General features: G+C 46.8%; 1 protein-coding gene across 1 annotated transcript; it reads right to left on the bottom strand.

Annotated features, from left to right (window-relative positions):
- Positions 1-12,415: 12,415 nt before the first annotated feature.
- On the bottom strand, positions 12,416-23,479 carry TRIM31 (tripartite motif containing 31). Its single transcript, XM_011945070.1, is given in 13 exon segments — positions 12,416-13,072; positions 13,075-13,202; positions 13,204-13,254; positions 13,256-13,298; positions 13,611-13,676; positions 14,674-14,748; positions 17,568-17,683; positions 18,543-18,565; positions 19,977-20,070; positions 20,072-20,205; positions 21,246-21,338; positions 21,975-22,474; positions 23,455-23,479. Coding segments are annotated over 13 exon segments (1,443 nt in total). The 3' UTR covers positions 12,416-12,977.
- Between the last annotated feature and the right edge of the window lie 1,991 nt (positions 23,480-25,470).

The raw sequence follows: 25,470 nt of genomic DNA, 5'->3' as shown, positions 1-25,470 counted from the left end.
CCCATTGCACTCTTGCCTATTCCACTACTAAAACTTAAGTTTTTGCTTGCTCTAGTCTCTAAGTCTTCATTATGATCTTGCGCTATCTTTACTCCCAACTCATCATGTGTCAACTTTGCTTAAATTAGCCCAAATTGGTCTTGCCTCTAGGTTGGTGCAAAGCTGTTACCTGTGCCTGGAATGCCTTTCTCTCCTCTCTGAGCATGAAGATCTCTTATTCATCTCTCAGGTTCCTCCTTAAATATCACCTAGGGAGATGGGCCTTCCTCAATGCTGGATGGAGTGCTGGATGGAGTAGACAGAGTTACAATCTCAATAGATTCTATTTCAGCAAAGACTTGAAGGTGGTAAGAGAAGTCATCAAATGCTTATCTGAAGGAAGGATCATCCAGATGAAAGGAAAGGCAGAGGCAAAGGCTGTGGTGCTGAAACTGCTCATGTGTTTGAGATTTAACATGAGGCCATGTGGCAGAGCCAGAGGGAGCAGAGGGTGTGGAGTAGGAAGTCAGATAAGCGACTGACCGACTGTGCAGGGCCTTGTCATTGTCAGGACTTTCTTCGGTACTGGGTGAAGTGAGCCTGGAAGGCATTGGAGGTGGTGGGAAGGGACTGCTTTCTGGACGTGAGTTTCTGCATTGGTTGTGGAGTGTGAGAGCAAAGGAGGAGGCAGGAAGCTCTAATGAGTTTGGCCCCAGCACGAGGAGGATGGAGCTGCCAGTGACTGCAGTGGAAAGAACTGTGAGGAGCTGGCCTGGGCAGGAGGACCAGGGTGGCATGTTGGACATGTGAAGCCAGGAGGCCTGTGGGCCATGCAACAGCGCTGTGAACTATGCAGCCCAATGTAAGCATATCTGAAATTAGGAGTGGTGGAGAAACAAAAAGAACAAGGATAGTTCATATTAACACAGTAATAATTTTGTAATTTTATAATTTTCAAATCATTAAAGATTTTACCACTTTCTTAACTACTCCAGGAGCTTGTGTCACATTCCAGTCACAGGGAGGAAACTGGGGGCCATGCAGGGTAAAGGTCAAAGCCTACATGCTGGGACTCAAGTGCTTCTTCCCCAACAGTGTTAGAGCACTGACTCCCAGGAACACAGAGACTTGAAGAGAGTGTCTGGGTCATGGACTGTGAGTCACAGAAACCAAGCCAGGGGCATGCAAGGCAGCACAAGGCAGAGCAGGAGAACCCAGCAAGGGAGGCGGCAATGCAGAGTGACCTAGAAAAGCCTGATGAACCGAGAGCCAGCCGACAGCAGTCCCCATGTGCCTCTGCGTCTTGGTCCACATGACAGACTCTCCCTCCCTTCCTTCCTTCCTCTCCTCTGGTGACCAGTAGCCAAAACATCACCGGCACGCTGCTGGCATCCAGCCTGCCAATTAGTTCAGGAGCCACTCCCTCTGACTGCCTCCTGAGCCTCAGATGTTACCTCCCCCGTCTCCCAAACACACCCCTCCAGCTCTGTCCTGCCTGCCCTGAATCTCTGGAAGGAAAACTGGCCCCGGGACCTGCCTCGGACTCTCTGGCTCCCCTCATCCAGCCCCTCCCTCCACAGAGGGTGGTATCTCGCACACTTTTATCTGCCATTTCTGGGCATCTTTGCGAGCGTCCTTGAAGCCAGCACTTGGTAGAGTTATCCACGCCCATGTGAGGCTCCCCTGTCCCCTGGGTGGCATATGTGGCAGGAGAAGCAGGGAGGAGCTTCAAGGAAGCAGAGGAAAGGAACCTATAAGAGCTCTTGGGATGGCTTCCAGGAGGCTGTGAAGATAGAGCCATGCTGCAAGGAGAAAGGCAAAGGCTACAGAGAAGTGAACACTGAAGAGAAGTTAGGCAAGAACAAGGCCTACAAAGTTGGAGGAAGGGAATGGGAGGGCAAAACAACAGCACCAGAAAGGAATGAGGAGGCCGGGCATGGTGGCTCATGCCTGTAATCACAGCACTTTGAGAGGCTAAGGCGGGCGAATCACCTGAGGTCAAGAGTTCGAGACCAATCCCTGACCAACATGGAGAAACCCCGTCTCTACTAAAAATGCAAAATTAGCCGGGCATGGTGGCGTATGTCTGTAATTTCCTGCTACTCGGTAAGGCTGAGGCAGGAGAATTGCTTGAACCCGGGAGGCGGAAGTTGTGGTGAGCCAACACGCTGTTGCACTCCAGCCTGGGCAACAAGAGCAAAACTCCATCTCAAAAAAAAGAAAAAGAAAAAGAAAAAGAAAGGAATGAGGATCAGGAGTCGGGGGGAGAGACATGATCTTACAGAAGGGGCTGGACCTGGGGAGAGGATTTTGTCAGAACTATGGAAAGTTTGATATGAGATTGAAAAAGGAGTGATAGTAATACTTTTTACATATTTGGAACATCTTCATATATTTTATTTCATCATTCATTCATCATAGATATCATTACCCCCATTTTACAGATCAAGAAACTGAGGCTCAGAGAGGTGATGTGAGTTGCCCGAGATCACAGAGCTAGTAAGAATGTACATTCTCCTCTATACCACAGAGCACCTGCTTCCGTATGTGGCATATTAAATAGAAAAATGAGATTAGACGTTTAGAGGTTGAGAATTCTCATCCAACTAACACTTATGGGGCACTTTTTATGTGCCAGGCAATATGCTAGGCACTGAAGATACTAAGACACCATGTTTTCAAAAGACTGACCTTCTGGTTAAGGAGTGATATGAATGGTGCAAACCAGATGGGGGGTGGGGCTGCCCATAGGCTGAGGGCTCCTCTGGGAGAGAACAGCTTAGAGAAGTTTTCACAGGGGATGTCTGGGAAGAAGGGAACTACTTCCCCCATGGATGGCGGAAGGGGATAGCAGAGGGCATTTCAGGGAAAATCAAGCAAGCAGAGTGTGTGGGAGAGCTCCAAGGAGTTGAGATCCACAAAAGAGGGGTGTGTAGGGAGCTGGGTGGAAAAGTTACAGAAATAATGGGAAGAACAGTGATATTAATTAAATTCATTATCTGTTTAAAACCATTGCATAGGGCAAGGCATGGTGGCTCATGCCTATAATCCCAGCACTTTGGGAGGCTGAGGCAGGAGGATCACTTAGCCCATGAGTGAGAGACCAGCCTGGGCAACATAGCAAGACTTGTCTCAATGAAAAAAATACTAAGTATTTTTAAAAGGCACAATGCATAGCTGTAATAAGAGTTGAGGAGGAATCTTACAACTATAGTGTTACAGGAGACAAAGGGTGTTTCTCCATTATGTTGCAGTGATAGGAACTTAAATCTTAAATGAGATAAGGATATATTTGAGTCTTCCTATATGCCAGATGGCATGCAACATGGTTTTATATACATTATGTAATTGAATTCATGTAACAGTTAAAAATAGTGAAGATGACCTATTTGGGTTGACATGAGAAGATCTATAAGATCATGGTTGAAAGAAAAAGTCAGTGCAGAACATTATGTGCTATAAATTGTGATCCATAGTAAAGAAACACATACAGGGGAAGGGTTTTGGTTAAAGGCAGTACAGAGCCAGAGCAGCCAAGAGAAGGAGGCATGTCTGAGCCTGGGGCAGGCTGCGTGCCTGGGGTTGCTGCTGAGAGGGATATGAAGCTTGTCATACTGAGGGCATAACTCAATCCTGTTACGTTAGGCAAGTCTCAGAGAGTTTTCAAGTGGAAGTGAAACACACTCTGATGACACAGGTTGTAGAGATTGTTCTGTCTGCAGGTGGAGAATAGATTGGAGACAGGAGGAGAGCAGTCAGGTAGGAGAGACCCGAGGGGGTGGACAAGGCTGGCCCCTGGAAATGGAGCCGAGGGAGAGGAAGCAAGGGTGAGAAATTGGGCTGAGGAAGTGAGTGGGTGACAGATCTTCACATGGCTGGTTGGAGGGGAAGAAAGGAACACAGAACACAATTAGATTATTTTCAGGATTTTAATCACAGTTATACATGCAAATAAAAAGTCAAACAAGTAGATGAGTTAATTTTTTTAAACGGCAGCCCTCACCCCCATCTCCAGTACTTTCAACTCTTTTAGCTGTTTTGGCGTTCACCTTCACATCTGTAAATACGAGGATTATGCTGTTACTATTTACTCTTCTAATTTTAGGCGTTATCTATTATTGATTTTCTGTTATGAAAGATATAACTTTTTCTTATAACCACAACCTCACTTGGTCCCACAAACACATATCCTCACTATTTCCACTGTCCCTGGTTTATAGCTATTTCAAAAATACATACACACACACGCACACACACACTTCCGTGTGTATAAAACACAGATGTGTAAATGCACAGAAACATGTCCTGAAGGATCAAATCAAACTAGGATTCAGGAAGATCATAGCTAAAGAAGACTTTCGGCTGGCGCGGTGGCTTATGCCTATAATCCCAGCATTTTGGGAGGCCAAGGTGGGCGGATCACCCGAGGTCAAGAGTTCAAGACCAGCCAGACCAACATGGCGGAACTCCGTCCCTATTAAAAGTACAAAAAATTGGCCGGATGTGATGGTGGGCACCTGTAATCCCAGCTAGTTAAGAAGCTGAGGCAGGAGAAGCCCTTAAACCCAGAAGGCTGAGGTTGCAGTGAGCTGAGATGCGCCACTGCACTCCAGCCTGAGTAACAGAGCAAGACTTCATCTAAAAAAACTTTTATTTTCTTTTTTTTTTTAAAAGAAGATTTGAACCAAAAGGAAGAGAAGCACAAGACAAGAGGCCATGAAGAAGCAAGCCGTGCATTGTGTGAGTATGTGTGTGGAGGGCAGGGATGAGGAACATTTCAGAACAGAATCAATTCAGCCTTGTGCAGAAAGGAATAATGAAGGCAGGAGACAGCAACTTCAGGGCTGTCTGATTTGAAGGAAATCTTAAAGGCTTTATCAGGAAAGGGGAATCACTAACAGTCAGACAGAAGCACCAGACTGAATGAAAAACTATCACAGCCCCATATCCTTAGAGAGTGTCCTCAGAGACCTCAGGTGCCCAAGCATCTGCCATGCTGTTGATTTATTCTGCAGTGAGTCACTGGATCCCTGAAACTGGGGGCAAGGGTGAGATCATCACCCCAGAAGGCAGGGAGCAGAGACAACAAGGCCCTTGGGGTCCAGGGAGCCGAACCCGTCTGGTCAGAGGCCACTGTCACAAAACCAACAAAGAATTCATATCTAATAGGTTTTCCTCAGGGCTCAAATGAGTAGGTTTGGGAGTCACCGGGAGGCTGTGATACCAGGCAGGATGACAAACAAAAACAGCCAGCCAAGAAAACAAGCTTCAGAGTGTTTGCCCTGGCAGAACAAGGGATGTCTAGGTAGAAGCCTGAGAGAGGTCCCAACCAAGGCCACTGGCTCCTCCCTCCCCACAACTCAGAGCCACAAGGGACCTGGGCCATCTGTCCCCTTCCATGACCATGGAGGCTGAAAGTGTCAGCACTGTGACCTGGAATTATATGCCTGGACTGGGGAGGTGGACACCTTGGAAATAAACTCCAGATCCTCTATTTGAAAAGTTTTGTGGCTGGGAGTGGTGGCTCAAGCCTGTAATCCCAGCACTTTGGGAGGCCGAGGCAGGCGGATCACGAGGTCAGAAGATGGAGACCATCCTGGCTACGGTGAAACCCCGTCTCTACTAAAAATACAAAAAATTAGCCGGGCGTGGTGGCCGGCGCCTGTAGTCCCAGCTACTCTGGAGACTGAAGCAGGAGAATGGCGTGAACCCGGGAGGCGGAGCTTGCAGTAAGTTGAGATTGTGCTACTGCACTCCAGCCTGGGCGACAGAGGGAAACTCTGTCTCAAAAAAAAAAAAAAAGCTTTTTGCATTGAACAGGATTCTGCACACGTATATACACATGCCCCAACTCCACTAATTCATCTTTTTCCCAATTCCCCACCTAAACCCTGAGAGGAAAAAAAAAAAAAGAGCAGCCTCTGACATTCAGAAGTTGGCCTAACACAGCTAAACCATGTTATTCACCTATTAGGCATATACTATATTACAGAATACCAATCTCAGACAAGTTTACTCTTAGACCTTGATAAAGTGAGACAATGTAAGGTTGCTTCATAAGTTTTTCTGAGCACAGACCCAAGAAAAGGTCACTGTGCCACCCACAAAATACCAAACACCCGTTCTCTTGGCTAACAGAAATGTTTGCAACTTCTTTACCAATTATAGTTTTCCCCTCATTTTAGTCTTCCCTCCCTATAGAAAATATTTATTTGGATATTCATTCACAGAGTGCTCTGCTTTCTAGCAGCATTAATCTAGAGCAAACCCCCACTTCCTTAGACTTTTCCCCAAATCACCTAACCAAAACCCAAATCCTATCACAGCTTTTTTCCTAACACTCTGATTGAGATGTCCCTCACTCCCCGTGGGGTACATTCTTCCTTGCTACAAGGAGTAATAAACTCAGCGTGTTTAATGACCGTTATGTTCCTGGGGGGTCTTTGGCTGGAAAATACGGATAACACTCAGTGTTCTTTGCTTCCTTCTTAACCCTCTGGGATCTGCATTGAAGACCTGGCCCCATGTTGTGTGGGAGAAGCCAGTACAAAGGCAGGAGGTGCTCTTAGAAAGGACAAAGCCAGTAATGCATTCACTCAACAAATATTTATGGAGCACCCACACATGTCAGACTGTTCTAGGTGCCAAGGACAATAGACAAATAAAGCAGGATCCCTGAATTTTCAGGAAGCTCTCAATCGGAGTAGAGGTGAGAAACACACATAAACAGATCATCTTGATTTGTGGAGATTAGTGCAGTGATCAAGCTATGCCCTGGGGACTGCTATGTGCTCATAGTGTGGTGCCTAAACTAGTGTCGGAGAGAATGGGGGGATCAAGAAAAGCTTTCAGGGAAGGAGGCATTTGAGGCCCTGGAAGGCTGAAGACAAGCTAAGAAAAAGGAACAATGAAAGCGGATCAGGGAGATGTAAACAATGTGGTGAGTGGCGAATTTTAGGCAATTTGGGCTTTTTAGAGTGAAAAATGGGAAGCAGGTCAGGGCAGGGGTTAGGCTGAAGGCATGCCAACGTGGAGTTCAGGCTTTATCCTTTAGAGAAGGGGGGCATTACTGAAAGTCTAACAAGTTCTAACATGACCAGATTATATTTTTAGAAATCATTTGAATATCTGCAGCTTACTTTAAAATACAAAAACTTATAAGATGAATAGAAGGATGAAGGAATGGATCAATGGAAACATATTTGATAAAGCAAGTATAGTAAAATGCTAATGATAAAATCTAGGTGGTGGTATTTGGATGGTCACTGTAAAATTCATTCAACTAGGCCGGGCACGGTGGCTCAAGCCTGTAATCCCAGCACTTTGGGAGGCCGAGACGGGCGGATCACGAGGTCAGGAGATTGAGACCATCCTGGCTAACACTGTGAAACCCTGTCTCTACTAAAAAATACAAAAAACTAGCCGGGTGAGGTGGTGGGAGCCTGTAGTCCCAGCTACTTGGGAGGCTGAGGCAGGAGAATGGCATGAACCCGGGAGGCAGAGCTTTCAGTGAGCTGAGATCCGGCTGCTGCACTCCAGCCTGGGTGACATAGCGAGACTCTGTCTCAAAAAAAAAAAAATAAATTTAAAAAAAAAAAATTCATTCAACTCTTCTGTCAGAAGATTTTCAAAATAAAATTTTAGAAAAGCATGGACTTTGGCCTGGGTAATGGAAGATGGATTGGGCAGAATAAGTCTGGAGGCAGGGAGATGAGAAAGGCAGTTGTCATAATCCAGGTGAGGGCTGATCTAGACAGTGCTAGGAGGAAGGTGGGTGGAGTCCTGTGGTAGGCGCTAACATCAAGGAGGTTGGGGCCTCAAGGACTGTGAGAATGAGGAAGAGAAAGAGTTGAGGATAACACCTAGGTTGGGTGACTGGGTGGGGGTTGGTAGCAACAATGACTCGAAAACAGGCAGCAGGAACAGTTCTGGGAAGGGGGACAAGGTGACTTCATGACCCCAGAGTTTCTGTGGGAATATGCTTTCGGAGCTCACAGACTCCTACCTCCCCAAGGGGGCCACTCTGGTGGGGAAAAGGCTCAGTTCCGTGGGTCTCCATCTCTTGACACTTGCTCCAGTTTTCACTGGATTTCCCTGGGAGTGGAGTGGCTCTTACTCTCCCTCCATAGGGAGCAACTCTTCCACCCTCCTAATGACTTTTCCACTCCACCATGCTTTTTCCTCTTTGAGCTTTTGAAAACCATTTTTCTCCTTTCTTCGGTTTTCCAGGTCAGATACTCAAATTTGACCCTCCCTGGAGAATATATCCACTATCTATTTTCCCTTCTCCTCATCTTAGCCTCCCACAAGTGTTGCCCTTGGCTCTCTTTTCCAATAGCATTGTTTCTTTTTCATGTCCTCACTTTCCTGTGGGTGACAGATTATGGAGTTGTAGGTTGAATTGTGTCTGCCAAAGACATATTGAAGTCCTAGCCCCAGGTACCTATGTATGCGACTTTATTCAAAAATAGGGTCTTGGCCAGATGAGGTGGCTCACCCCTGTAATCCCAGCACTTTGGGAGACCAAGGTGGGCAGATCACTTGAGCTGAAGAGTTTGAGACCAGCCTGACCAACATGGCAAAACCCCGTTTCTACAAAAAAATACAAAAATTAGTCAGGCATGGTGCTGTGTGTCTGCAGTCCCAGTTACTTGGGAGGCTGATGCAGGAAGATCACTTGAGCCAGTGAGGCGGAGGTTGCAGTAAGCCAAGATCATGCCACTGCACTCCAGCCTGGGTGATAGAGCCAGACCTTGTCTCAAAAAAAAAAGGGGGGGGTGTGTCTATTCATAAAGTTTAAATGAGATCATATTGGATTATGGTGGGCCATTATAAGAAGAGGGAAATTTTAACACAGACACATTGGAGACGGCCATGTGAAAATGCGATCAGAGATTAGAGTGAGGCATCTACAAGCCAAAGAATGCCGCAGATTGCCAGCAAACACCAGGAACTAGAAGAGGCAATGAAGCGTTCTTTCCTAGACCCTTTGGAGAGAGCAAGGCTCTGCTGACACCTTGATTTCAGAATTCTTGCTTCCAGAACTGTAAGAGAATGTGTCTATTTTTTCAAGCCACACAGTCTATGGTGATGTGTTATGGAAGCCCTAGGAAACTAATATAGCAGATGTGTGTGTGTGTGTGTGTGTGTGTGCGCGCGCGCATGCATGTATATGTGTGTGTGTGTGCGTCCGTCTGTCTTGCAGGGAAATACCATGGAAAGTTATTATTTGTTATAACCATTTTATCATCTATTTTATGATATTTTATCTTTTCAAGACAACTTTGCATGTGCTTTGGGTTAAAAGACGTTGACTTTGAACATTCATACCATATTTGAAATATGGGAATGTAATGATACCTAATTTAAGCAGTGGTGAGAAGCAAATGAATAATGTATCTGAATCCATTTAGTAAACTGTTCAACATTGTAAACATGCTGTTAGTAGTATCATAACTGCGTGAAGAGGCAGAAAACACTTTGGACTGGGTAATGGAAATCTAGGCCCTTGGCCAGGGTTCAATATTCACTTGACTTCCCAGTCATAACACTGAATGAATGGCCAGAACACTCTTTCAGTAAATGAGCTTCTGAGAGGCTCCTAAAGAGGCGACCCCTATCCCTCATGGCTGAGAAGACTGTGGTCATAGTTCAAGGTGAAGATCCAGGTTGGAAGACCTCCCCAAATTTAAACCTTGCTACAAAGTATTCTTTCATTTATGTTGAACCCTTCCTTCATTTACATCCCTTTAGGAACCAGGCCCTGTACTGCTCAAGGAGGGTGGGGGAGTGGAATGAAAGTAAGTGAGATGCTACTTCTGTTCTCCAGGACCTCACAGTCAACTTGCAGGAAGTGCTGCAGGGAGATGGCTGTAGTGGCTTTGGGAATGTGCACACTTTTCCAACAGAAAGAACCAGGAACGCCGCGTGGGGAAGGCTTCCTGGAGGAGGTGAGGTGGAGCTCGTCCACGAAAATTGAGTGGGATTTCCAAGACATCAGTCTTTTGCGGGAAAAGAGAAATTAGGGCATGGTTTTAATTTAGTAAATATTTATTAATCAAGTACCCCATTCTAGGGTCTATGCTAAGTGTCAGGGGTTGGTAGAGCCAGGAAGTATAAAATCAACTTAAGACACTTGGGAAAGATCTCCCTTTGTAGTAAGGAAGTTAAATCTGTATACAATGAAAGGAAACAAGGCAAAAGGCGCGAAGTCCATGACCATGACGAGGGCTGTGAGAATTGTAAACAGGGAATTTGGGCGGTCCTGGCTGATCTGAATGAAAGTCCGGAGGGGCGTTGCTTTCGGGTCTCGATCTGCGTGTCCCCAGCCCTTGGTTGTCCCATCCGCAGGGAGGTGAAGGCTGTTTATGTAATCGGCGGCGCCTCGCGGGCGACTGGGGGAACTGGATGGAGGAGCCTAGCCAGGGCTGACTGCGCGCCCCTGGAATCTGCGCTCCGGGCGTTGGCTCGTTCCCGCCCCGACACCTGGGCCCGCCCTCCCGCTGCGCAGCCACCCGCCGGGCAGCAGGGTGGTCGGGTGGGCGACTCCCCACGCCTCCTGCAACACCAACTTCTCCCTACTGGAGCGAGGCGGCTGGAAAAGCCTAGAGACTCTTGGTCCCATCCGCCTCCCCAGTCCCCAGCCGGGCTGAAGGGAGGAAGAGGAAGGAATCCACAATCATCCCAAACAACGGCGCAAATCGTGGGTTTTACTGTCCAAGGGTAATTTCTTCTCTGTGTTTCAACCTCCTCGCCCTGTTACTTTTTTGAGCTCACTCAGGAAACCGGAGCAGTCCTTCTCTGGGTTTAACTTCAGTCCCTCACATGGCGACACTAGGAATGATCAAGACTTTTGTTGCGGGTAGTGGTGATGTGGGTTTGAGAGGAGGATACATCTGGCCCTGATTCATTTTGGTTTCTGAGTACTATGGAGAACCAGAAAAGTTTTGCGTATGTCGGTTTTCAGGATGAGGTTCAGATGGGTCAAAGCCCTGTGCAGGGCCACAGGGGCTGCAGGAGGTAAGATGGAGGAGGAGCCAGGGGGACAAGCCGGGGTCAGTGGTCCAGTCCCCTACGTCTGTCTTAACCAGGATGCAGCTGGATGCTTGCACGTGGCAGCTTTTTCAACGTTTCCAGTCTTATCCTGTTACCAACTGTGCTGCAATGAACAGCCTAGTGTATAGCCTTTTAGTGTATTTGAGCCTTTCTTTTCGACCCAGGCATATTGTAAGGAGAGAAGAACTGAAAAATGGAGTATTTAAAGCAGGGTCAGAGAAATCAGCACTGGATCAGGAGGAAGCCAGAAGGATGTAACCTTCCCATAGGGCTGCTGGAAGCCTAGCTTCAACCCTTCCACCTGCAGCACATCCCAAAGTGGGCTGGTGGGGGGCGAGAAGCAAGTGAGGAGGAGATGTAGAGGAAGGCAAAGAACAACTCTAGGGACCCAGGGTGCCGGAAAACAGAAGCTGGAAAAAGGATATCTGTCCCGGGAAGGAGGCATGGAAAGTGTAGATGTGGGGGCTAGAGGTGGCGTCGTAGAAGACTACCTCTCTGCCCTCGTAATCCACGTGGACACCCACTTTGTTCGGACAGACCAGGAGATCCTCCCGGGAACCGCTCTCGGTGGGCGCCGAGCACTCGGAGCCAGTGATGTGCAGCGCCGGGAAGCGGGACAAGGGCTCCACCTCCAGGAAGCCCCGCCTAGAAACCAGCTTCAAGGCCACGTCCAGCACGCAGGCCCCGCCCCCGGGCCCTTGGAGCCCCACCCCCAGACGCCGCGGCCGTAGTAAAGGCCCAGCGAGCCCAGCACGCAGAGGAACCGGTAGAGGCGTCGGTGGTCTCCCGGCTTCTTCGAACTGCCCTGGGATGCGAGATCCAGAGTCACTATCTTTAGATCCTGGGAAAGGATGAGGTCCGGGTGGGCCGAGGCTGCGTCCAGTGTCACAGGGGCTGTGTGAAGATGAGGAGAAAGAGGTGGCCAACCCCGGGTCAAGATGTCCAAACCCTCTACCTTACTCTGACACCCGCGCCCCGCTCCATGAAGTCAGAGAGGCTTTCTCTTCCCAGTCACTGCCTTTTTGATCCCCAGAGAAGTCTTAGGCCCGGCCCCGCCTCCTCCTCCTGAAAGTTAATCCCTGATTTTCACAATGTGTTGTTCTGTGGGCGCAAAGAGAAGTTCCCCATTGGTGGTGGTGGTGAGATCATCTCGACATCCGAAGATGAGACCATCTCTTCCTTGCCCATTTCCCGTGGCCCCTAATTCCCATGTCTAAGACAAGAATTGACTCTAATATAAGAGATGTCGAGGCTCAGACTTTCTGAGCGCCAGTAATTTTCTAAAGTGGAGTTCCTCAAACACAGGGATGAGTGAAGTGTTGGAATACAAAAGGAGGAATAGTCATTCCCCGCCACACACACACACTTTTACCAGGAGTCTACGTTCAGTCGCAGTTTATTAAAGCTAGAAGTGTCTCCATCCACCCATTACAGAAGCTTGCGTGGTGGTTCCAGTCTGCTAAATATTTCAGAATGGGGGCTCATTCTGTCTACTGATTTATCAAATCGCATTAATTAATTTCCCTTGCTGATATGAGGGGTTGGGAGAGAAGGGGGATGTGGGAATGTAAGGAAGAGCGAGAGTGGGCGGGCTCATGGGGTTTGACGGACTGTGACGCAGGCTGGCCTTGCTCATCTCTGGACTTCACTGCTGGCTGAACTGGTGCCCTCGGTAAACAGCTGCTTAAAGAGTGCGGGGACTGCTGCAGGGACTTCCTTTTTCCACTAGGCGGCACCACAGCCAAAGTGATAAGAAGTCAAGCGTGGGGCGGGATGGCTGGAGATTGTGTTTTCCCCTCCTTTTGCTCAAGAACTCGTCCATTCCTTCTCCAACTCTTCACCACCACCCCCGCCCCCATCTCCACTCTCAGTAGCCCGAGCCCTCCCCTTCTCCAGTCCTTCGACCCAATTCCAAGTCAAGAACCCTGGTCGCTCTCAGTCACTCACTCGGCGCTTCTCTTATGCTTCGAAGTCCGTGTAGCACCACCGCTCCCCGTGTTCTCTGAGCTGGCTTGACTTGAAGGAACCTCACAAAACAAGCCCGGATCGCTGTCAGTCACTCACTCGGTGCCGCATGGAGCTCCTCGGACAGCGCAGCGCCAACTGTCTTTGTGTCCTGAGAGCTGGCTCCTTGACCAGAAATCTCAGCATAAGAGGCCAGGAGACACTGGAAGAGTGACTTTCCCAGCAGAGGAGGCCCGAAACAGGGAGTGGGATGGCTGAGGAGTGGCGATTTGGTGGCCCCGATGTAGTTGTTCTGCCGCCTTTGCGGGAGAAAGAAAGGAGAAAAGAGGTCAGTGGGAGCACCTCAGCAGCAATCCTCCATTCCCAGACAGCACAGCTGAGCTCTACATACAGCAGGACAGATGGAGGTGAAACTCAAGAAAGTACACCTGAGCAAGTCGGGGCACCCACTGTTTCCTGGCAGAGGTGTAATTTAGGGAGGAACTGAGGAAATGGAATAAATGAATTCATTCATTTATTCATTTATTCCATTTGGTGGAATTGGGTGGATACAGCATTTTGACCACCTGTAGACTTGGAGGTCCCTTAGTATTCAGAGACAGGACTCTTACCTGGAGAAGATGACTTGGGCTCTGAGGTTCTGTTCATTTTATGATTATTTTTCTGTAACAAGGCCCCTAGGAATTGGGGAGAGAAAACCAATTTGGTCTTGATAACCAGAAGCTGTTAAAAACAAAAACAAGCACCCTGCCATCATCCATCCAAACAGTCAATGGTTCTCAGTGGGGCCTATTCCCCACCCAGGGGGAAGTGTGGAAACCTTTCAGGTTGTCTCAGTGACAACAAGAAGGGGGTTCTCTACTGGCTTATAGGGCTTTCTGGGGCCTGGGATGCTAAGCACTTCACAGGGCAAAAGTCATGGAGCATCACAAAGACGGCCTTTCTAAACACCGGGTAGCTCCTTTCATGGAGAAATGCTGGTGGAATAGGATCCCTAAATCCTGCTCTCTGGCTTTGGCATGCGTTGTGTAGTTTCTGGCTTTGGAGAAAGGAGTTCTAATTCTCTCTCTTTCACTTAATAATCATATGACCTGGCTAACTTACCTCCCCTCCTGGAAGCTGCATGGACTTCACTGTAAGTTGCAGATAGTAACACCTACCTTGGAGGATAGTTGTGGGGTTTTGAAATATTAGATGTGCATATAGTGGTCCTTTAAGAAACAGTACTTCTACTGTTATTATGTTAGGTGGCACAACCATCTCTCATGACTTTAGCACAGGCTGTTATTACAGTGGGTCTCCATCCCCTGAGCTGTCCTGACCTCACACCCAGAGGAGTTTGCCCAGAAACCTGGTGCCCTGTAAGGGCAGCGAATACTACAGAGGTGGATTTGCCTCCTTCTTGTCCCACTTTTTCCTCCCTGTCTCTATGAGTGAAGAAATACATTTGTAATTTTCTATTACTTCTGAATACTTCAAAGTTTGGGATTAGTCACTGTTTTGTGAGTTACCTTAGTTTAAAATAACAAAACAACCATATGCCTGTTCGCTCAATTGGCTGAGGAATGGGCATTCACTTATATCTGGCCTTCATCTAATCATAGAGACACAATTCTTCCCCTTTTCTCACTTTCCCCAAATGGCAGGAGCAACCAACCGTCGTTTCTCACTTACAGGCCTTCACGTCATTATTATTAATGCTTTTGAAGAATCTGCTTTCATCTTTTTTCCTATCAGCCTGGAGGTGGTCTGGGGAATAAAGAATGGGATGAAATGGTGAGAGTCCAGAGGGGTTGAGCAAAGGGCTCAGTATCACACAGCAAGGCACTGATTTGAAATGCCTGGGAGAAGTGGAAGCTGCATTTGTCTCTCATATTCTTATTGGACCAGGAAGGTATGAAACCCTTGAGAGATGCCCTTTCTGCTTTTCTGGGGTGGTTGCCTAGCCCAGCACTGTCCAGTATGAATGTAATCTGAGTCACAAATGTGAGTCACTTACATATTTTTAAATTTTCTAGTAGTCACATTTAAAAAGTACAAAGAAACTAGTAAAAATAACTTTAATTATATATTTTATTTAACTCAATATTCTCAAAATAATGTTATTTCAACATGTATTATAAAAATTATTGCTGTCTTTTACAGTCTCTTTTTACAATCAATCTCGTGAAATTAATGATTCTTCACATATAGCATGTTTGAATATGGACTAGCGACATTTCAAGTGCCTGTCGGCACATGTGGCTAGCAGCTACCAAATTGGACAATTGGACAGAGCTAGCCCCTTTCTCACTGCCTGACAAAGGTAGGTGCTCAGGACAAAGAAAGCCTTGAGGCTTCACCCTTCAGCTTCAGAAGGCCTACCGTGGGGCTAAGCACCCAGGAGCCAGGTGGCGTAAGAGGGAGGCCTCACTATCCTAAAGCCTGGATGGCGGTCCTGCCCTCTCCCCTATGAAAGAGGGCTTGAGAGGAGGAATGAAGACAGAGCTCCTGCAAGGGGAGGCCGAGTGCCTTCATCTCCCAGTTCACCCCTGCCGGAAATAGGAGCAGCGCATAAGAGACTCCTTTTTCAGGTAGAGGATGAACCCAGAAGTTGGGGACAATGGCCCATTCCTGGCCTAGATTTCCTGTAAGGATGTTGGACTGAGTGAAGAGCTGTAGGGTGGAGCCCCTAGATGGGGAGCTGCATCTGGCCCAGCACGCTTCCCCGTGTCCTGCAGCCCCAAGACTGCACAAGACAGCCTGGGGCTAGGTAGTAGGACAAGCATGGGCAGCTTGTCCCACTGACTGGCCACCAGCCCAGTCATGGGAACTGCTCAGGGGAGACTCTGGGGCCCTCTTAGGAGGGGTCTGCAAACCTAGAGCACAGGAAACACTGCCTGGGAGCACTTTACCTACAAAGGCCTTTAGTCGATTCAGGGCCCAGCCACACCCTTCTCCATGTATGGGTTCCAGACCCAGTCACCTCGAGCAGGGAGAACCAACCCTCATAATAAGAACTGTGGAGACTGGACCTGTGTGTGGACCCCAGCACCTCCTGTATTTCCTGGGCTTTAATGGGGTCAGGTGGCCATTGTGCCTTCTCCTTTGGGGTAAAAATAAAATAAAAATAAGACAGAAAAAAAAAGGAAATAGGGCCAGGTGGGAGTTGGGGGACTGTGTGTGTGTGAGTTTATGTATGTGAAAGAGGAAGAGAAAAAGGGAATACAGAGCAGACCACACCAGTCTTGCCAACTCCAAACCTGATGAAGTGGAAAGGGCTGGGCTCCTTTGTTGAAATTCCAAACTAGAACCAAACTATTCTTGACCTGAAGAGCCTAGAAAGGTGCTGGATCAGGCCGGGCATGGTGGCTCACACCTGTAATCCCAGCACTTTGGGAGGCTGAAGCAGGTGGATCACAAGGTCAGCAGTTCGAGACCAGCCTGACCAACATGGTGAAACCCCATCTCTACTAAAAATACGAAAAATCCTAGCTAGGTGTGGTGGCGGGCGCCTGTAATCCTAGCGACTTGGGAGGCTGAGGCAGGAGAATCGCTTGAAACTGGAGGCAGAGGTTGCAGTGTGCAGAGATTGCGCCACTGCACTCTAGCCTGGGCAATAAGAGCAAAACTCCATATCTAAATAAATAAATAAGTAAAATAAATAAAGGTGCTGGATCGACTGAGATCATGCCCAGTGGGATGGGAGGAGCTGGATAAAACAGAGCAGTTACTGGACAAAAGAAAAACTCAGGCAACAAAATTAAGAACAAAACAAAACATGCTTTCCTGTTTATGTCTTCTGAGTGAAAATTCCTGACTGAATGGGTGGGGATCTTGGGGAATTGCCCTGGTCCTCCTTTTCCATAGTCCCAAGGGGAAGTGTTTGTGTGGGGGGCTGGGGATTGGGGTGGGGGAAGAGGGTGTGGAACTCCAGGTGATAATTTCAGAAGATTCCATCTAGCTGTCTTTATGCCCACCTTAGACCAAAACAGTCTTCACAGTAAAGGGAGTCCTTACAAATACCAACCTTTCTTCCTAGTTGCAAACACAGACAGGTCTATGAAAAATATCTGTCCGAACATTTAAAACTCAAGTCATCCACTACTGTTCTGCTGATTTGTTTCCCTGTAAGGCTGGAAGAGGGATCTCCCCAAAACGTCACTGATTTTGAATTTATTGTATCTTCTTCTATAGTCAGGAAGAGACACCAGCATGCACCAGAGAAGGAGAAGCCAGAGACGACAGTTCCTGCCTGAGGCCATCTCTGGTCCACCAGACAACTTAGCACCAACTTCCCAACAGCCACTGCTCCAGGCCAGGTGTCCACATGGGGAATAGGTCCAGGCCCTTTTTATGGCTCTTGGAGGAGTCAGGGAGGCAGATAAGTAACATATCACGAAGACAGAATGTAAGAAATGCCTGGGAGGAGGTATACTGATGCACGGAAAGTGCTCAGCCAGGAGCCTGGCGCTAGAAGGGCCCAGGAATTGTTGGCATGTACGAATCATAGTTCCATTTCAGTGGAATGAGCATGGAGAGAATCTCCTAGAAGTAGGTGACTAGAGAAAATACAGCCTTTTCCTTACCTTTGAATTTTTTCAGGCTCCCTGTGATGGAGTCATGTCTTGATTTTGCTTCACTGAGTTTTCTCTCCAGCTCCAGAGGAACAGGGGCTGGGTTGAGAAACTGAAACTCTTCACTCCTAGGAAGATGTGGCTGAGCTGTGTGGTGAGATCAGGGGATGAGGTGTGGGAGAAGGAGGATCTGAGACATGGGGTTGAGAAATGAGGGGATGAAAACTTGGGGGTAGGACTGAGAGCAGTGGCTCACGCCTGTAATCCCAGCACTTTGGGAGGCCAAGGCGGGTGGATCACCTGAGGTCAGGAGTTTGAGACTAGCCTGACCAACATGGTGAAACCCGGTCTCTACTAAAAATATGAAAAATAGCCAGGCTTGGTGGCAAGCGCCTGTAGTCTCAGCTACTTGGGAGGCTGAGGCAGGAGAATCACTTGAACCTGGGAGACAAAGGTTGCAGTGAGCTGAGATTGCACCACTGCACTCCAGCCTGAGCAACAAGAGCAAAGCTCCATCTAAAAAACAAAACAAACAAGCAAACAAACAAAACCCTGGGGGTTAAGGGATAGTGAGCTGGGAGTTAGAAGGCCAGGGCTAGGGATACGGGGCAGGAGTGAGGTAGGGCATAGGGAGATATGGAAATGAAGATGGGAGATGGAGACAGAGAGGAGAGAAAAAAACAGGGTCAGGAAGACAGAGTAGGGGACTCAGGAGCTATTCAGTTGAGCTAGGGGGCATTCAGGAAATAGTAGAATCTGTGCTGAAGAAGCAGGAAGCCTGAGAAAACAGTTGGTTTCTTTAACAACCAACCATGTGCTAATATGGTTGGCATAGGCCTTCCCCGGCTGCAGCCTAAATGTGTGAATGCAAAGTTAGAGGTGGGTGGGTATTTCTGAGAGAGGAATGTTGACTGCATTTGGATACATGTTGAGAATTGTATGTGGATGAATCAGTAGGCAAAATACATTTGGGGTGGCCCATCATACCTGCGCAAGACGACTTTAATATCCTAGAAGAGAAAGAGAAACAGCACAGCCTCAGCACTTGGCTGATTCCCAGGAGCCAAGGAGGAGGTTCAGAGCCTGCCGGATGTGGGGCAGAGCAGGAGGAGTGAGAACCCCTCCAAGTCTCTCTTACCCCATCCTCCTCCCCTCTCCTCACCACGAGGGCTTCTCCAAGAAGCACCTGCTCTGCCAGTAAGCAGAGTATTTCGACCTCAAGAAGAACTGAGTGAAGAAGAGAAGAGTGAGATTTAGAAGATGAATTTGGCTCTGAAACTGAACAGGGGAGCACTGCTAGCCAGGGCAGGAGAAAGGCTAGAATGGCTTTGCATGATCTTTCTTAAAATAAATAAATAGGTTTTTGAACCTGTGGGAGAATAGGAGATGACTTGAGAAGGGATCACCTCGGCTTGTTTTAAGCACCAGCTGGACCTGCACTGTCCAATACGGTAGCCACCAACCACACATGGCTATGGAACACTGGAAATTCTGGCTAGTGTGACAAAGGACTGAATTTTTAATTTGATTTTTACTAATTCAAATTTAAATTAAAAATAGAATCCGGGCATGGTGGTTCACGCCTGTAATCCCAGCACTTTGGGAGGCTGAGGTGGGCAAATCACCTGAGGTCAGGAGTTTGAGACCAGCCTGGCCAACATGGTGAAACCCCGTGTCTGCTAAGAATACAAAAATTAGCCGGGACCTGTAATCCCAGCAACTTGGGAGACTGAGGCAGGAGAACCGCTTGAGCCTAGGAGACAGAAGTTGCAGTGAGCCAAAATCGTGCCACTGTACTCCAGCCTGGGCAACAGGGCAAGATTCCATCTCAAAAAAGAAAAAATAAAATAAATAGAAGAAGTGTAAAATACTTTTTCCATTAAACACAACTTGATTGGTTTGGTAGGACTATATTTTACTTTAACAATCAATGGTTTAGCATCCGAATTGAGATGTGCCAAAGTGAAAAATATACACACAATTTCAAAGACTCAGTGTAAAAAAAAAAAAAAAAAAAACCACCACCAAAAACCCGGAATGTGAAATATCTCATTAACACTTTTAAAATATTCATTATAGGCTGAAAGGATAATATTTCAGATATATTGAGTTAAAATATTTTATTAAAATTAATTTCACTTTTATCGTTTTAATATGGCTAACTAAAAAAATTTGTAATTCCATATGTGGCTGAAATTACATTTCTAAATCACACATGTGGCCAGAATTATATTTATAAATTACATATGTGGCTCACATTTTCATTTTAATACATGCGGCTCACATATTGCTATTGGACAGCACTGGGCTGGAGGTAGGATGGTTGGGGCAGTCTCAGGTATTCTGCCAGTGGTCCATGCTCTGACCTGAGACTAGGGATGGGTTGCTACCTCTCTACAATTCTGCCCCCAAGGGACTCACCTCCAGCAGCTGCCTGGGTGGCATGTTCTGCTTGGTCTTTAGGGAATCAATGAGCTTCTTGAGATAGTTCAACTGTGGCTCGGTGGAGGCTACAGTGTTTCCCCACTTCAGCTCCCTGATAACCCAGCCAGTAAATCCGTGACAGAAGGGAATTCTTCTCCTCCTCTAGGACTTGATGCAGGCGTTCAAATTCTGTAAGGATCCTTTGCTTCTCATGTTCTACCTGGTACTAAGAAACAGGGACAGGCAGAGGATGAAAGGATGGCCTTGAAGGTCCTTCTAGCCCACTTTATTCAACCATTAATTTTATTAAGTTTATATGGAATTCCCAACCAGAGCAATGTGCCAGGGTAGACCTGGAAGAAAGGAAAGGAGAGGAGAACAAACATTTAAAAGCACCTACTAAGTGCTCAGCTTTAAGCGAAATTATTAATTTATGGTTTATCACTTGCCTTCAAGGAAGTGTCTAATACATTTCCAGAAGGCTTTTCAGTTTATAATCTTTCATATAGATTTTATTTCTTTCACACACACAGGAAAATAGGTAAGTGGGGTCACAATGTCTTCATTTTCCCTCTCTCTCTCTCTTTTTTTTTTTTTTTTTTTTGAGAAAGGCTCTCAGTCTGTCACTCAGGCCGGACTGCAGTGCACGATCACGGCTCACTGCAGCCTCAACCTACCAGGCTCAAACAATACTTTCATCTCCCAGTCTCTCTAGTAGCTGGGACGACAGGCCTGTGCTACCACGCCCGGCTAGTTTGTTTGTTTTTTTTTTTTTTTTTAGACAAGAGTCTCGCTATGTTGCCCAGGCTGGTCTCAAATTCCTGGGCTTAAGCGATCTTCAGCCTCCCAGAGTGCTGTGATTACTGGCGTGAGCCACCGCGCCCGGCCAATGTCTTCGTTTTCTAATTGGGGAATCCGCTGAAGGCGCAACTGGGCCTTAAAAACTTGTACTTGGGATTCTAAGGGTTTTCCGTGTCCCATCTCGTCTGCAGATGGAGACTGAGCAGTCAACCCGCTGTGATAACGAGGCCGACGCGGGAGGTGATGTCGCCTGGCGGGTCATGTACTGAGGCGCAGAGGAGAGGACATGGCCCAACCCGCCGCGCCAGGCCCTCTGTCCCAGTCTGTTTCTCTGGCGCTCTGTTCCGCTCTGCGCCACTCTTTATCACCGGATCTTTTTCTGAGGGGTCAGTGTAATAGGGAATTCCAGGAGCTTTGGCAGAGATGTTTCTGCTTCCAGAGATGGTGGGATGGAGTTTTTCTTACGTGAAGACCTGGAGTGTGTACACCTTGTGCCTGTACTTGTACTGTCTCCTTCTCCTTTTGCTGAAAGATTTGGATCTGCTCTTGAGTCTGCCCCTGCGGAGAGAGGGCCGTTTGGGCAGGCTGTGCCTGGAGATTTCTGGGCCTCATTAAATCCTCCTGGTCTCTTAGGAAAGCAGGTAACACTCTCCAGGTGAGTCCTGGTGTAATTATTAAGGACTTGCCGTTCTCAAGCTGGTGGGGAAAGGGGTTGCTGGGAAGAGAGAAATCTGGAGCCTAAGTGACCTAAGTGACCAGAACATGGTTATTTATGACTAACTAGGACTATGGATGGTGCTTTGGAATTATCAAAGAACTCCTACAAACTTCCCTTCATCTGTCTTACCAACAACTTTAAGAGAGATGTTTTGTTTTTGCCATTTTAGAGGTGAGATACCTGAGGTTCAGAGAGGTCAAGTGATTCCTTGCAGGTTGCACAGTAAACTCACAAGACTGGACTTGAGCCCAAACCTTCTGAGTCAAATTTTCACATCCTTTCCAGTCTCCATTGCACCTTGATTTAGAGTCAGCAGTTCCCCAGCCTCAGTTCTTTGAACCCACTGTGCCTGACTGTGAGCTGCCCACTCAAGCCCAAGGGATGCGGGCAATGAGTTGCAAACCCTCAGTGGGAAGGTAGCGGTTTCTAGGGCCTCACTGAACTCCTGGGCTGATGGGGGAACCTCAAATGCCTACCTGATAATTCTGGGCAGCTTCTTCGATCAAGCTGACATTACTGGATTTGTGGTCCTTGGATTCATGACACACAAAACAGAGGAACTTCCCATCATCCTTGCAGAAATAATAGAACATCTCCTGGTGCTTTGGGCATGTAGGCTCTTTCCTTTTGGACTGCACCTCAGAGGCTTATAGAGCTTGGATTTTCTCCACCAGATTCTCCAACAGCCAGGTGAGCCTGATTGTGTTCTTCCTTATGGAAGTTTTGCAGAGGGGACATTTGAAAAATCCACATGATATTTCCCCACTCTGAGTGATGCATTTGAGGCAGAAATTGTGCCCACAGTCGATGGTGACAGGTTTCTGCAGAATGTCCAGGCAGATGGGGCCGATCACTTCCTCTTGCAGTTTGTTCACAAACTACCCACTGGCCGTGACAGAACAGCAGGGCTGTTTCAAGACTGTCAGAAGCTGCGCCAAGTCTGTAGGAGTCCCGGAGTCCAATGTGGATACTGTCTCTAGGAAGGGAGAAGGGAGTCAGAGAAGGTGGAAGTCAGAGATTCTGCCAATTAGTTAGAAGAGCAGAGAAAGAGGAAAAGAAGAGGGAGAAAAAAAATAAAGAAATGATAGAAAACGGTAAAATTTAGGATCTAGAAAATATTACAAAAAGAGGAAAAAAATGGGCAGTCCTACCTTGCTACCTCTTAAGAACAAATGGATATTTTGAATGTGTAATAGGTTGCTTATAAAGTGAAATAAGTTGTCCTGAACTTTGGACTAAAGGTATTTTTGTATGGTGGTTGACTAAGATCAGAATGACTGGGGCACCTAACACCACTCACAGGGGATTTCCCAATCAGCTCTGAGTAGGGAGTGGAGGGGTGGGTGGTGATGCCTACTGAAAGGTCACAGCCAGTTCACTGCAATGCTTTGGGTATCTCGTATGCAAAGTTCAAGTGTTGGTAGAGCATCTGAAAAGTAAGGGAAGGGCAATTCTCTACCTCAGGTACTTTGGTTCCTCACAGAATTTTGTGAAAATGTGGAGGTTATCATCACCTACCTTGGGGAATTTCCAGTCACAGCGCCAACCAACCACTCCCTAGTTCAGTAGAAGAGGCAAGGAACTTCCTTTCTGAAAAGTTGTTCTTTGTTTTTGTACTTTGCTCTTGCCCCGGTGATCTTCTGCCTCCCCACAACATCTGTAGTAGTCTGTCCTCTGTTGATTTTTTCTCTGTACGTTTCCAGGATGCTGGTGTCTTCACGCCCATTCTTCGCTTTGCCAGTTCTGTCTATATGTGCTTCTTCTTCCTTCTTGGTGCTTCTCTGATCCCTGACTTGCCTTCTCCTATGGCTTTTGTTCTGACTAGGAATATATCAACCAGTGTCACATACATTCCCTTCTGTACATTCATGCCCTAACCTTCCCTCCTTGCCTCTTGTCTTAAGGAAAAGGGTGCTTCCTCCCTCCCCCTTCCCTTAGTATAGCTTCCACCCTCACCTCCCCACTCTCCATTATCAGCCATCTGTCCCCAACAAGAAGTACACCATTAATTTTTATCTTATCTTAATCTTAGGTCAAACAGGGCTTGTGGATGATTTTATAATAATAGCCAGAGTGATCATACACTCTGCTTTGCCTGGAACCATCCTGGGTTTCACTTTGTCCTGGTGTAATTATTAATAGCACCTCCTTTCACTTTCAGAAATGTCCAGTTTGGACTGTAAATTACGTTACTCCCCTTATAGCAACTGCCGTAAACCAAAGACTTCCAGAAATGTTATATCTCCAGACCTTTCTGTTTGTTTGCTTTAGGGTTAAATTAAAACAGCCTAATATCTATAAATTGTTTTACTTACACTCCTAAACTGCCGGCCCCTAGAAGCAGAATTTAACTTTTGACAGGTTTTGTTTGACTGGCATGATGATTTAGAAAATAATGATAATGTAGATGCCTTTAGAGTGAGGGTGGCTATGTTCCCCACCACTCTCTGCTATCTCACATCTCCTTGGCCCTTGAAGGCATTTGACATTATGACCCTGATTTATAGATTTATTTTGCTTATATTACCTCATTTAAGTCTCACCTGTAAGAAATTATCTTTATCCTTTCTGAAACAAAGCCATTCCGTATTCTTCAGAATCACTTGGAAAAGTTGTTAAAATTCAGATTTGCTGAACTCCAGCAGAGACTTTCTGTTTCAACAGGTCCTTGGTGGAGCCTGATGATTGACATCTTAAGCAAATTCTCTGGAGATGTTGATGCTCCTGATGGGGGCTCACACATTGATAACCCCTGGTTTAGAGACACTACTAATTGTTCCAGCTCATCCAGCTAATAACTGACAGATCTCAGACTTAATTCCAGATTTCCTATTCCACATTAAGTCTTCTTTATTCTTTCTTGTTTCAGCATTAACGAAAACAAATAGTAATCTTTCAAAATGATAAACAAATATTTTAATAGAACATTGGTATTTCAATGAAGCTGGGCAGGCTAGCAGAGAGAATGAAAATACTCATATGAACACCACTGGAGAGTTTCAAACAACTATCACCAAACAGGTACTGATGGCTTCATGAAGAAAGAAATTTAGACATAAAAAAGGAGAATATTTAGTGTTTCAAAGGTGCTTTACTGTCTCAGAATTATTATTGTTATCCCAGGTTATCCATCCACTGGACTGAATGGAGATATATATATATATATATGCACACACACACACACACACACATACATACACATATATATTTTTTTCTTTCTTTTTCTTTTTTTTTGAGACAGAGTTTCACTCTTATTGCCCACACCGGAGTGCAATAGCATGATCTTGGTTCACCACAACCTCTGACATCCAGATTCAAGCGATTCTCCTGCCTCAGCCTCCCAAGTAGCTAGGATTATAGGCACCCACCACCACACCCAGCTAATTTTTTGTATTTTTAATAGAGACGGAGTTTCACCACGTTGGCCGGGACGGTCTTGAACTCCTGACCTCAGATGACTCACCTGCCTCAACCTCCCACAGTGCTGAGATTACAGGTGTGAGCCACTGTGCCCAGCCCTTGAATGGATATCTTAAACTCTTAGTAGGCTCAGTGGTCTGAAACCAAAGCCTCCAATTTGCAAGGGCTAGGGTCTTGAGAGAGTTGGTATTGTGTTAGTTCCAAAGGACTTCCAAGCCAATTCTGAGGCATAGAGTTTATAAAAATTAGCCATAGAACAGGAAATGATGCAGAGCTCTCATGCGCATGAGACAGCTATCACACACAAGAAAGTAGACACAGAGCCATGCAGCCGCAGGTGCACAGATCTGGAGGAGACCTGCCAAGACTAATGGGATGAGACACCTTTTCAGAGGCCAGTGAAGGCTAGAGGCAGCTCAGTTGTCAGACTAGACAGCCCCACCATGTTACACAAGCCTCCCTGCATCAGGATTCCAGCTACAGAAGATTCCCTGGCCTCAGGGTTCACATTTCTGGCCCAGTGTAAATTGGTAGCATGTCTATGGAGGAAAA

The sequence above is a fragment of the Colobus angolensis genome, unplaced genomic scaffold (assembly GCF_000951035.1).
Source record: "Colobus angolensis palliatus isolate OR3802 unplaced genomic scaffold, Cang.pa_1.0 Scaffold238, whole genome shotgun sequence".
Classification (NCBI taxonomy): Eukaryota; Metazoa; Chordata; class Mammalia; order Primates; family Cercopithecidae; genus Colobus; species Colobus angolensis.
The sequence above is the reverse complement of the archived record's forward strand: the minus strand, read 5'-3'. Positions and strand labels throughout refer to the sequence as shown.